Genomic DNA, 13107 nt, shown 5'->3' with positions numbered 1-13107 from the left:
AGGTTTTGATTAAAAAATGCTGCTTGCATGCAGCTTCTATGCTGGTTTAAGATACGGAGGGTCCACCTTAACTTTGTACATGAGCCTGGGGAAGCCTTAATTCTGTCTGCAGCTGCAATAAATGAGGCCTTTGAACCAATCAGGAAGGGAATATACAGTCAAACTCTTACAATTATGCAAAGTCCTTTATTTAATCTGCCCTGTCAAGGCTTGCTGTAAGAGAGCAACGTAAGTGCTTGAAACTTACTTTTGACTCCCTTGGGTGACACCCATGGCACTGAGTTGCAAGATGCCATGCTGTGGCTTTGGACAGGATCCTTCCTCCTGAACCTCCCCTGAATCACAGGACTAGGAGGCTGGTGGACAGGGGTACAAGGCAGCAGCTGAAGGGTTCAGCCAGTGCGGGCTGCCATGGAGAGGAAAAGCCCCAGGCTCAGCTGGTCCTGCTCTCTGGCCTTCTGTGGCATTAGTGGTCAGCTCCCTGCTCAGTCCTCCAGTTTCTGCACAGCAATTGAGGTGTCCGCGCCTTTGCTGGTGTAGGAGATGAGTTCCTCCGGAGCTCTGCTTCCCTCTGGTGGACGAGCGCTCCTGCATGGGATGGTGTCTTCACTGCTACGGGCAAGCAGGAGCTGGAATCAGCTAGCCACAGAGACGTGTCACTGGTACCACTAATTCCTTACTATGGGAGATAAGTGAGCAGTGTGAGGGGGTGCTGGGAGAGGAGGGCCAGAACTGCACTGCTGCCAGTGCAAGTTCATCAGCCTGTGGCTTTTACTTGCACCACTGAGCACAGCCTCTACCTTGGGCTGTCAGCAGACACATGTTTGTGCTTTTTCTTTAATCAGAATCTACACTTGGCCTCCTTCCCTCTGTGCTGGCTCTCAGAGTTCACCCCTCTCAGAGTTCACCCCTTTAAACCCTGGCTGTGTGGTCCACCAGGGATGACCGTGCTTAAAGCACGGCTGGGAGGGCTGCTGTCCTGCCAGCAGAAAGGAACACCCAGGCGTGGAAGGCTGGAGCCACAACACCTAACAATGACAGAAGGCTGGAAGAAAACCCAGGCATTTCTCCCACACCTGAGCTGCAGCCATACAGCTGTGCAGACCTGAGAGGCTGTGAGGCAGGCAGCAGCACAAGGACAGAAGGCCAGGCACTCACTGCCACCTTCTGGGGTTTGGCTGCAGTGTGCTGATGGCTGAGGGTGACACCCAAGCCAGGGCTCCCAGGCAGATTTCAGAAACAAATGTGGGGCTGTCACTCAGTAGGCTTGGCCTACACTTAGCTGATGCAGCTCAGAAACAAAAGGATGCTTCTCTAAGTGATATTGAGTAGTTTATTTTTTTCAGAGGGTGAGGAGGAGAAGAGCAGAGGGCTTCTTCTTGTGTCACCCCTGCAGCAGGAATGACCCACACACACACATGCAGTCAGGGAGGGGCAGAGACTGCAGGGCTCCAGCCAGCAGGGCCCAGAGGGGCTGCATTTGAAAGCCACAAAATGTAACAGAGCAGGGGGGTCACTGTGGTAGCAGCAGAGATAAAAAAACAGGGAGGGAGTTCCAGGGCAGGGTGCTGAGCTGAGGAAGAGATGCCTCAAGAAGGGGAACACCACTGCTTCCTGGAGGTGGGCACCCAGATTCCTTTTCCCCCACCCAGGGACGACCTGGAGAAGACAGGCCCAGCCTGACGCCTCCTCTTTAGAGATGGCAACGAGCAGAAGCAGAGACAGAAGGATGTGTAAGGCTGCAGAACCTCACATGTACCCCACCTCAGGGCAGCCCTTGAGGCAAGCCTTCCCCAGCAGGCAGTGCTGCCAGTGCCACCTGGGGTCACAAGTGCCAGGGAAGCAGCCCAGGGCCCAGCTCCCTGGGGGAAGGACAGCCTGCCTAACCCACCAGCTTGTTCCACGGGACTGTGCTGAAGAAGGAGTGAGACTTCAGCTTTGTTATGCCACCTCCTCCAGAGCCCAAGCGTCGTTTTGGATTGTACTGCAGGAGCTGCAGAGAAAAGCAATGTGACAGGAGGATAGGGAGATGGAGACATTGGAAATGGACCCTGCCTTTCCCCAACCTCTAGTCCCATTCTCCCTCCCATCCACCTCACCTCAGTGAGCAGCGATGTAGCAGCCAGGCTGAGACCCTCTGGCAGATGTAGCTGGGTGTGAGGCTGAATCCCTGATGGATGGTTTTGGGAGAGTGGCTGCAGGAGGCAGAGGGTGATGTTAAGAAGAGGCACCAAGGAGGGGTGGAGCACCCTGTCAAGTCTTCATTGCCACATAACCCCAGCCCTACACAGCAGCCTTTAAAAGCCAGGGCCCTTAACACCCAGAGACCATGCACAGGCACTGGGAATCACATGTCTAAAGGAACCTGGTCAAGAACTGAGGTGCCAGCAGGGCAAGGCACCCTCCCAGCCCTATACAGGAGGCAGCCCTTGAGCCTCCTCCTCCCCTGTCCTCCTTGCACAGCTCCTCAGCCTCTTACCATTCCTGTCAGCAACTCATACAAGAGAGAGCCAAAGCTCCAGCAGTCAGCTGCTTCAGTGGGCTCCATGATCCCCCCCACTTCTGCAGAAAGAGACAGAGAGCAGTTAAGAGCTGGAGACAGGGAGCACCAGTGACTACACTGTGCTGGGCACATCTCACTGTGTGCAGAAGCCCCCTCTGTCCAATTGGAGCCACTGGACAGAGAGCTGGAGAAGCCAGGGGACACATCCCTTACCTGGAGCACTGTACAGCTCTTCCCGTGCCTGGCTGCAGTACTGGGGCTCCACCTGTGTCCACTGGCCAAAGAAGGTGAGACGGACATGACCTGCAGAGCAGCACCAGAGTCAAAAGCAGGAAGGTTAGGAAAAACTGGGGATTTTGGTCATGGCACAAAGCCAAACCATATCCCTGCCACTGGGAGCAGCCAGGGCACTGGGCCCCTCTCATGCCCTGAACACAGAGGAACTGAGCATCCCCTGGCACCACACACCCCTCCACTGGCCTCCCAGTGCTTGCCCGAGGTGCCCAACAGGTGAGACTGAATAGGAAGGCTCCAAGCTCACACATCTCAGGCTGTGGTGAAGAAAGAAGTAGGTTTTAAAGGGGAAGAGGGGGAGAAGGTTAGCTTTCTCCTTGCAAAACTCTCTGCATTTTTCTTTTTAAGCAATTTGTATCTCTCCAATTTGTCCCAGATGATGCCAGCTGAGCAGGGACTTGCACTGACAGCAATACCCATGGCTCAGAGGGATGGGATGGCTCCAGAACATCCCCAGCAGGCAGTTACTATAAGCAGGGGAAAACTAACTCACTAGTCCCACTAACCTCAGGCACAGTTCAGCTGGTCTCAGCTTCCCCAGGCTGGGATTTCCCAGGCAGCCAACCCCCACATGGGAGCAGGGGCAATGCATTTCTGTGGCTATGGCCCTTGACTCTCCTGCTGCAGAACCATCTCTTGTAATAGTTACTTGGAAAACCTAAGTGAGATCACACTTCCAATTTCAGAAATACCAAACCTTCCCAGACTCCCACTCTCCTCCAAAGCAAACACAAGAAAGTCCACCGTCTTCTGGAAATGGGGAAGAAGCAGTCTCCCAGCTGGAAGACCAATTCCCTCCTTGGGGCAGCAGCACGGGGCATTACCTACCAGCTGCATCAAGCAGCAGGTTCCTGGGGTTGAGGTCCCGGCACAATATACCCTGTTGGTGAAGTCCCTCTAAGGCCAGGAGGATTTCTGCTGCCCACAGCTGCACCTGCTCTTCCTTTACAGCCCATGCTCTCTGGTTGTGCCCATGGGAAGCCAAAGCCCTGCATTGTCCTGATGGTGGCTGTTTGCTGAGCCAGCCACAGGTCAGGCTTGCTCCCCAAGAGGGCTCCCACACGGCTGGGTCAGGCACACTGGGTTTGCCAGAGCTGGACAGGGCAACTCCTCCTGCAGGAAGCTGCCTCTCACCCAGGGCCAGGAGGGGCTCAGCCTGGGAGGCCTCAGACACTTTCTGAGCTGGCAATTGTCCTGCCCCTGGCTGGCCCCCTCTCACAGTCTTTGGTGGAGGGACAAGCCCCTGGGGAAGCCTGGGGCCTTGTTGGGAGGCTGTTCTCTCAGATATGCAGCCCGTGCCGCTGGTTAGATCATTCCATGGGTAGACAACCAGGCCCTGGCTGGCAAGGTGGCCAGGGCATTTGGCTAATGCTGCTGGAAAATGGTCCACAACACCAGACACAGTCTGTGTCACACTCAGATCCTGTCCTCCAGCTGCAGCCCCACTGCCACCAGCAGGAGCCAGGAGAAGCTGGCAGTGGTTCCCTGAGCCAGAGTCTGTAGGGCCAGGGGACTGCTCCTGAGGGAGTGAGGCATCAGTGTTTCCCAATACTTGGTAGTTCACAGAGCCTGGGAGGCCACTGCCCATCCAAACAGGGAGGATGGATACTTGGCTGCCACCCTGGGAGTTTCCCACACCATCCTCTGTGCTGTGGTCCTGGAGGGCTTGAGTGGTGTTTGAATCGGCACAGTCCTGCTGGACACAGTACTTGGAGCGGAGGTGAGACCACAGTGTCCCCCCTGGAAAGCAGAAAGAAGAACAAGTGATGAGGCAGAAAGTATCCCTGGTTCCCCCTCTGTCAACATGGCCCATTCAGGCCAAGGCCCACACAATGGGGTCGTGATTGAGCATCATTAACCTCCCCAGCAGCAAAGCTCAAGTCCATGCAGAATGCACCCCACCCTACAAGCACACCATGCCCAATGCCACACCTTCCCTAGGACCTGGCACACCTAAGTCTCATTCCCTCCTCCTTTAGCAGCCCTCTCCCCATTCTACACAGTCTCTTTGATCCCACCTCTGCCACTTCCATGTCACAGACAAGCCACATATTCACAAATGTTCTTGATTCCACTGCTATCCCCACTTCCCCCTGAAAACCTTTCCTTCCTGTGTGACAGAAATGCCAGAGAGCTCCCACAGCATGGCATGAGGCCATGGGTCAGCAAGGACCCAAAGCAGCAAACCCTGGAGTCCACAGCATGTTGCCAGGGTTTCCCAGCCTCACTACATTCAGTGTTGGCTTCTTTCTCTAAACTCATCCTATAGCAATGCACAAAGAGTTGAGCCTGTTCTCCCAACACAAGTTAACCTCCATTTGTCATTACTGGCCTCCAGCTGCTGCTCCCTACACACCCATTCAACCAGCAGAGGGTAAATAAGCTCCGTGGGACAAGCCTCCACCTTGTCATACTTCTTCACCAGGATCTGGGACAACCTCAAGTATGCTTCCTTGATGTACCCAAACCCCAGTATGCTCACTGCCCCTTATGCCCTAATTTTCCATTTCCTCTCTTTGGTATGATCTCAAAATCCAGTGTAACCAAATCCAGTGTGACCTTTTGTAACCAAAAAAAAAAGTTTTATAAAGGTCTTGTCAAAAGAGCATTTTGTTCTACAACGTTCAGGTGAACTACCTCACTTCGTTTTCCTTCTCCATCACCTTCCTGTTACGGTCAGACAATTCCAGTAAAATGAAGAGGTTTCTCTTTTCAAGATGCAGAATCACATCAATTTCATTACCTAAAGGCATGACCACTCCTTCTCCTGAGGTGCAGTGGCTCATCTCCCTAAAGACTAAGGCTGGTTTCCATTTAACACACACACACAAAAAACCTCCTTCTCCTTGGAGGTCTCCATAGGCTCATTTCTAGGTTACATTCCCAGCCAGTTCTTATCAAACCTCTGCAATTCACAGCTGAACAGCTCAGTTCACTAAGTGTCCAAGCCCTGATACCCACCACCCTTCTATGAAGAAGATAGCTTACACAATCACTATAAAAAAACAGTCCCAAAACAGGAGGGGAAATATACTTTGGATTTTAAAGAAAGGACAGTTCAGGATAAACCAGGATGCTTCAGAGATGGGAGGCAAGGCTGTCCTCACTCACCCTGCACATGCTCCAGATGGAGGAAGATGGAGTCCTCACTCACATAGTAGCACAACAGCTTGACCATGAAGGGGACCCCATGAGGGATGATGGTCTGTCGCTCACGGGTCTCAACGTGGGATTTGGGGAGGCTCTGAGGAGGTACAGGTAGATGGGTGGTAAAGCACAGTAGGGACCTGGGACTCTGTGCAACCTAGCACCTGGCAGGGCTGGAGGCCAGGCAGAAGGGAGTGTGCCTTCTGCCAAGCCCCGTGGCTGCTCCCAGGTCACCCATGATGGAGCTCCTGCATCTGCGCAAATGTGCGGCTCATACAGCTCTGTCAGTCCCCAGCACCCAGCTGTGATAAGGCAGCGCTCTGCAAAGCTCTACCAAGATAGGGCACTCCCATCTGCACTGTGGGACCCAGAGCGCAGAGCTGCTCCAGAGCACTGACTGCTCTGCAACCACCTGCTCCCTTCAGGAAGGAACCTGCCATCCCAACCCTTTCCCCTCCTCTCCTGGAAATGATGCTTCTCCCTCTCATGCCAGACCCTCCTTGTCCATTTAATGAAGTACTTCACTGTTAGTTCCAAGGGCACTGAAAAATACTCTAGGACTTGTAGTGAGCACACCTCACAACCTGTTTCAGGGGTTGACCCAGTTTAGTACAGGTTTGAAGTGTTACAAGTCAGAGAAACGGATGACCAAGGGGAACCACTTCCCTTCTGATCACAGAGGATGGCTGAGGCAGCCAAAAGAAGATTTTTGAACCATCAACTTCATCCAGCCTCTGAGTGCTGCTGTTTTTTATCCTCTCACCTGCCCCAGCTATCAGCTTGGACAAGGTGGCCCCAGCCTGAGAGAGAGAAGCAGGCAGATGAAACTGAAAACACCCACCTTGAGTATAAAGGTCTCACCAGTGGCTGGATCCTGGACAATCTGCACCTGGGAGAGTGTATACAGTACTGGTCAGAAGGGGTGACCCAACACACAGCCTATAGGAATGACCCAAGGGTCTCAACTCTGGAACTGAAACAAACTCCCACCCATCTGTTTCGTGAGGTTCAGATCCCTACTTTTGAAACACAAAACACAGGTTATTGGCAAGGAGACAGCCATGCAGCCAAGAAGCAGGAAATTAATTAAACTAAGAGGTGGCTCTGCCCATGCCAGTTTTACTTCCTTCACACTGAAGGGTTTCACAGTGTTCTTTTTTGGCTCAAACCTGGGCCTTGGCAGGACAGGAGGATCACATCAGTCCTGACAAACTGAGATGTGTGAACAGCAGTGGTGAGCAATGTGCCATGCGTTTGTGGATACAGTAAGCATGGCATCTTCACTCCAAGATAATGAACTTCTAATTAGTTTATTCATCCAGACAGTTCAGCTTTTGCTGAAGTTTAGATTATCCACAGGAGTCCACCATTGTGGCACCTGAGCATCAAACACAATTCCATATGTGGGAAAGAATGAGGTGTATAAACCTCCCTGTAAATATCTTGGGAGGTCTGGTAAGCAAAAGTAATGGGGATGTTAACAGATTTCCCAATTAACTCCTTAAGGAGTCTTGAGTCCTCTCCTATGATTTTTTCTGGGTGGGAATGGTGTGGATGCATACCCCAACATTGCTTGATGGATGTGCTGAGGGCTGGCACCCCCATTCCAGCTGCTAGGACCCTCCAGCTTATGCTCCCTTTGGTCCAGCCCCAGCCTCACTCCCCATCTCCAGGTCAAGTCATTACCTTATCAATCACTCCCACAACCTTACACCGTCTCAGGTTCTCCACTGCTGAGCTCAGTGTCCTGATCGGCCGGAAGCGCAGGCTGCTGTAGCCCTGTGACATGGTAAGAGAAGAGGATGTAGGACCTAGAAATGCTCTTGGTCATTACAGTGGGTGAAAAAAAGCCCCTACATTTTCCAGAGGAGGCAGCAATACTGCCCAGCTGGTCAACATGCAAAGAAAACACTCCAATGGCCATGATTCATTTCCAACATCAGCTGGACCATTTTCTTGGCTAACCCCTGGATTTCTATATTTTCTAGGGAAAGCTTGCACTTGCAGCAGAAGTAATAATCACACCAAAATTTGAAGCTAGACCTGGACTGTTTCAACATTAAGGGGAGCTGTGTGGAAGGTAGTTGTGTTTCTTCTTGCATTCTTCCCACTAGGCTCTGACCTTGCCCTGCCTCACTCCCCTCTCCCTTCTTTAACCACTTCCTTCCCACAATGCAGAAAGCAGCCATTGTCTTTGGTTTCCATACAGGTAGAAATGATGACAGATGGGAAGAGGACATTTCTAACATTTGACAGGGTGGTTCCCTGCAGCAGCTTCGGTCTCCACAATAATGTCCATACCCACTATGGTGGCAGCAAGCTAAGCATACACACTTTGGAGGGTGGGGTCCTGGAAGCACCCTAGGCAGCCTGGGCCCACCTCGGCTCCTTGATCCAGGCAGGGCGAAGAGCTGCCAGCTCCCTTGCAGCCACTGGCAGACCAGGACACTCGGCAGCTCGATGTGCCTGCCGCTTTCTCTACACCATCTTAGCGTGGTATCTGGCAGAGGCAGACAAGGAGGACCACTGGGGCTGCTTTATCTGCGTGTCCACACCCCCACCCCCGTTTCCCAGTGTCACAGAACCGCTGCCATCCCACCCATGCGGCCCCACGCCAGCCCCTCACCGTGGCAGTGGTGTTGCCGCCCCCCGCCGCCCGCTGCAGGTGGCAATTGAAGATTTCCTCGGCTCGCCGCAGGTACTGGGTGATCTTCCGCTTCACGGCCTCCCGACGCTCCTTGTTGGGGTCAACTGCGGTCGGTGCAAAGGGCGGGTGTGAGGGGCCTGGCTCGGCCCCGAAGGACTGGCCACAGTCCCCAGGGGGATGCCCCAGCCCTCTCACCCTTCTCCCGGTAGGGATCCACTCCCTGGACAGACGACCCAGTGCCCTCAACAAACTCCCTAGAGGGACTTTCCCGTCCCCTTGTCATTCTCCCTGCAGGGATACCTTGGTCCCCCCCACGGGACTCCCGATATGTATGCCCCGGTCCCCTGGCTGGTGTCCCCGGAGGGATGCCCCGCTCCGCTGCCCCCGGGAGGCCGCACACACCCTGCACGCCGCGGAGCAGCACGTCCACGCCGTTCTGGTAGTGGTTGAAGGCCTCCTCGTAGTCCTCGCTGACGTCCCGCTCCAGCGCCAGCCGCAGCTGCCGCGCCGCCTCCACCAGGTAGTCCCGGCGCCCGCCGCCCTCGGGCCCCGCCGGGACGACGCGGCCCCGCAGCTGCCCCAGGTAGACGCGGGCCTGCGCCAGAGCCCGGGAACAGGGCTCGGCCTCCGCCCGGCTCATGGCCCCGCGCCGCCGCCCTGCGCCGCCGGGACACCGCGAGCGGGGCTGCGCGGTCAGCCGGGGAGCGACGCACGCCCCGGCCCCTTCGCTCACCCGCGCGGCCCCCCCGGCACGGTCCCCGGCCCCGCGCCCCCGCCACCCCCGCGGTGCCGCGCCCGGGCAGTACGGCCGCCAGCATCCCCCGGCGCCGCCGGGCGGAGCGGCAGGGGCGCGGCAGGGGCGGGCGGTGCTGATTGGCCGCGGATGAGATCATCATCATCATCATCATCATCATCATCATCATCATCATCATCATCATCATCATCATCATCTCCCCCTGGGGGATCCATGCCCGGGTCCCCCCGCCCGGGTCCCGCCCCCACCTCTCCGGAGCGCGGAGAGCGCTGTCATTTCATTTGCTTTATTATCATCCTTATTCACCATTAATTGCCCTTAATTAACCAAGCTCCTGTTCATTAAATTGTGCTTTTGCCGCCGTGTTTCCTTTCCTCCCATAACGCGTAATCAGCTGTGTTTTAATTAGCCTTTGTCTTTGCCCTCCACCCGACAGGTGGACCTGCACCCACCGGTGCACGTGGTCAGCACTGCTGGCCCCTGTCGGTGCTGCACCCATTCCAGCAGCTCCCCACTGCCACAGTTGAGATGGTGGGTGTCTTGCCACTTCATCATGGCCAGCCCAGGGTACCCCTGGCTCTTCCCAATTTCCTCTTCCAAGTGGGTGCCACTGGCCCAGATACTGAGCTCTCAGCCAGCCCTTATACCAGCTCTTGTAGACTCTTTGGGTTTTACCAACTTATTCCAAATGTACAAGACAGGGAACATCAGCACAAATGCATTAAGGTGCAGCAAAGGGACAGAGTAATCAAGATGCCAGCAGGTGGTTAACACATGCTTTGTATGTGGAAAAGATCAGTCTTTGGCTTATGCTAGAAACATGTATTCCTGCCCTCCTGGCCTGGCTTCTTCTCGTAAGGCCAGGAGGCCTTGCAGGGCCTGCTAGGTCACTGCAGTTATTAGTGAAAGGGATTTGCTGAACCAGGAGTGCACAAGTGGTTTCTACCAACCGGCCAACTGGTTTGCTGTGTCTGTGGGATGGTTGGTCCCAGCCTAAATAACTGCCTTACCACTGGCATGGCAGGGGGCCTGCAAAGGGAGAAGGGCTGGAATGAAAGCTAAGGGATACCCTTGGAAAAACTGTGCTAAGATTGTTTGGGAAGAGGGAGGCCCCTGCATTTTTGTCCATCCCTTGCTAACCTATGCACGTGTCCCACTACAGCAGGAAATGATCCTAAGATGGGGGTTTTCATTTTGTCAGGAGCTGGCCCTGTGCTGTGCCATCACAGCCACACCAGCCTGGTCACTCACTGTGTTCAGCCCCTGCTGGACCTGGTTCTTGCTGTGGCACTGGCAGAGGGCGCACCCGTTTGTGACTGACCTGTGGTTACTTCATACCCTGCACACACTTGTAGGGGATCTCCCTGGGCTCAGGTCCCCATGGCAGCTCCTTTGCACAGCCCAGCCTGTTAACAACAGAACAGGACAGTAAAGCCTGTGCCCACAGCTCAGCTCAGCATCCAGACACCGTCTCTCTTACAAAGACCATTTCTTTGGGAGTATGAAAGTATTAACTGTGCCTCAGAGGGCAGGTCTAGGAGGGTGCAAAGCCATCTGCTTTGTAAGACAACTCAGTGACTAAATACAATTGGTGTGCTTGGTTCTTTGGTTTCTCCTCAAAATACTTCCTGTTTCCTTTTCCAACCTCTGCCTAACAGAGACCAATTTTTTCTGCCCAGCCTATTTATACCCCACGGTCTCTGCGGTCTTTTAATTCCCACCAGAGACTGGAGGCTCCTCCTTGAAGTGAAAAGCCTGAGCAGGCAAGAAGTGAAGGAGAGCCAGGGATGGGAGCAGGGGTGCTGCTGGCACAACTCACCTGCCTGGCTTCAGCAGATCTGTGTGGGCCTGGAGAGGAAAGAGCACAGGAAAGACACAAAATCCAGCACAATGTATCTGTAGAGTGGTTTGGATATTGAGGTGATGGTGGCAGGGAGATGTGTGAAGAGGAGTTCCCAGGAGGGTACAAAATTTAGTTAAGTTCTTCATCTAACACCTCTGAAGCAGCCAGAAGAGAGTGAGTCGAAGGCATCAGCATGAAGTGCCTCAAGGATGCTCCTGTGAGGAAAAGCTTTGCAAGGGAAGGAGACTTGTACCAGCCCTGAGGCACAACTGCCTTTACCTGTGGGCTTCCAGGTTTGCATGTCAGTGCTGGACAGAGGACTTTTAAATTTGGGGGATTACTTTTAGATTAATGTGTTTGAGAGCTTGTGGTCCTTGTTGGGAAGTGGGAACTGCCAAAGCAGAACCAGCACAGACAAATAGCAGGGAGGGGAGTGAGAACTGCCTTTTTTCTCACAGGCTAAAATTGACACATGAGAGCTGGCAAAAGTTTAAAATACGCTGAGACTGCAAACATCATTGGCTTCAACAGGCAGGTTTATGCCAAATTTTGTGAGGGTGCAAAAGACTTGTAAGTCACAATCAAGAAGTTAGGACCTCAGTGTTTCTTTATTTGCATGGAGACACGTGGGAGACCTGCACGGGCATGGCTGGGAGACACTGCTGGGTGGCAGCGCTCTGATGGCAGCCTATACTCAGGGAGACCAGAGGTAACCAGTGAAGTTTTAACATCAGGGCTTCATCAGCTACGATGCTACATCTCTGGGCCAATCCCCACATCACCTTTACAGTTACTTCCCAAAAAATGTAAATTTTTTTTCCTGGTGCATAAGGCTGCTTTATGTTTTGTCTCCCTAGAACTATCCTCCTAAAACATCTTACTGCAGCTCCTAAAGCCTCATTAAACAAACCTTTGCCCTGTAAGGCTGGAAGACACAGAGAGCCCAGGGACACTGATAACCCAGTGGTGTGCTGTTCCTGAGCTCTGTGGGACAGCTGCAAGGGGTACACAGGCAGGGAAAGGATGAGAGATTTGGGAGCACTGGGGCTGGAACATGTTTTCTGCCTGTCCATGGTGGATGCTGCTGGCTTTGGGGCTGGGGTATGTCAGGGTGCCTTTACAAGGACACTGTAGTGCCTGGGGGACATGGGGTTCCGTAGATGTAGCTGACCTTGTCAGAGTGCTCACACATTGGCTGTGGCCAAGGGGGGCTGCCAGGAGCTAGTGGTATAAAAAAGCTACAACTGGGACCACGCAGAGGAGGGACAGGCAGACAGTGATTGGTCCCCTTGAGAGGAAACACGGGCATTGGACACAAGCCCTGAAGCCAGGCACCCCTGTCTCCCCCTCAGAGCAGCAGTCCCCCACCCTGATCCTCATACTTCTGTTGGGTGTGATGTCCTGCTGGAAGCCCCTGCCACCCTGGGATGAGGAGGGCCTTAGGACTCTCCCCTCTGGCAGGGATAGGGAAAGGAGCTAGCATTTCCTTGAGTGTGTGTTGCCTGCAGCAATAACAGGAACTTAATGAACTAGGGCTCATTAGGTTCCTGTTACTTCCATGGAGCTGGAGGCAGCCTTGACAGCTGGAGCTGCAGCTCCCAAATCTCTTGTAAGTGATGTTTCCCCTTGCTCCTGCCCTGCCCCAACTATTCTGCTCATCATGGCTGCAGTGGGATAGCCACATCCCTCCCAGCACCCACATTCTTGCTATCCAACACCCCATGCCACGGGAGGAGCAGGGGACAAGGCCACACACAGCACCCAGGCGGCTCAGGTGATGGAGAGAGAGAAGTAACACAAGGGTCTGTGCAAGGCAGGTGCCTGACCCTGCCATGTCTGATGGGCAGAGCTGCCTCGAATATTTCAGTGCCAGGCAGTGGCCAAAGAGGTGATTCCAGACACCAGGAACTGTTTGGAAA

At 54.0% G+C, this 13107-nt stretch overlaps 1 protein-coding gene across 1 annotated transcript; it reads right to left on the bottom strand.

Annotated features, from left to right (window-relative positions):
* Positions 1-1315: 1315 nt before the first annotated feature.
* Positions 1316-9316, bottom strand: RPS6KL1 (ribosomal protein S6 kinase like 1). Its single transcript, XM_053944992.1, has 10 exons — positions 8994-9316; positions 8571-8695; positions 7631-7723; positions 6786-6833; positions 5909-6041; positions 3626-4537; positions 2717-2806; positions 2480-2562; positions 2100-2195; positions 1316-1993 (listed from the first exon to the last, which is right to left on the bottom strand). The coding sequence occupies exons 1-10, from the start codon at positions 9229-9231 to the stop codon at positions 1883-1885; spliced, it is 1929 nt and encodes a 642-aa protein (XP_053800967.1). The 5' UTR covers positions 9232-9316; the 3' UTR covers positions 1316-1882.
* Between the last annotated feature and the right edge of the window lie 3791 nt (positions 9317-13107).

The sequence above is a fragment of the Vidua chalybeata genome, chromosome 6, assembly GCF_026979565.1.
Source record: "Vidua chalybeata isolate OUT-0048 chromosome 6, bVidCha1 merged haplotype, whole genome shotgun sequence".
In the NCBI taxonomy this organism is placed as follows: domain Eukaryota; kingdom Metazoa; phylum Chordata; class Aves; order Passeriformes; family Viduidae; genus Vidua; species Vidua chalybeata.
The sequence above is the reverse complement of the archived record's forward strand: the minus strand, read 5'-3'. Positions and strand labels throughout refer to the sequence as shown.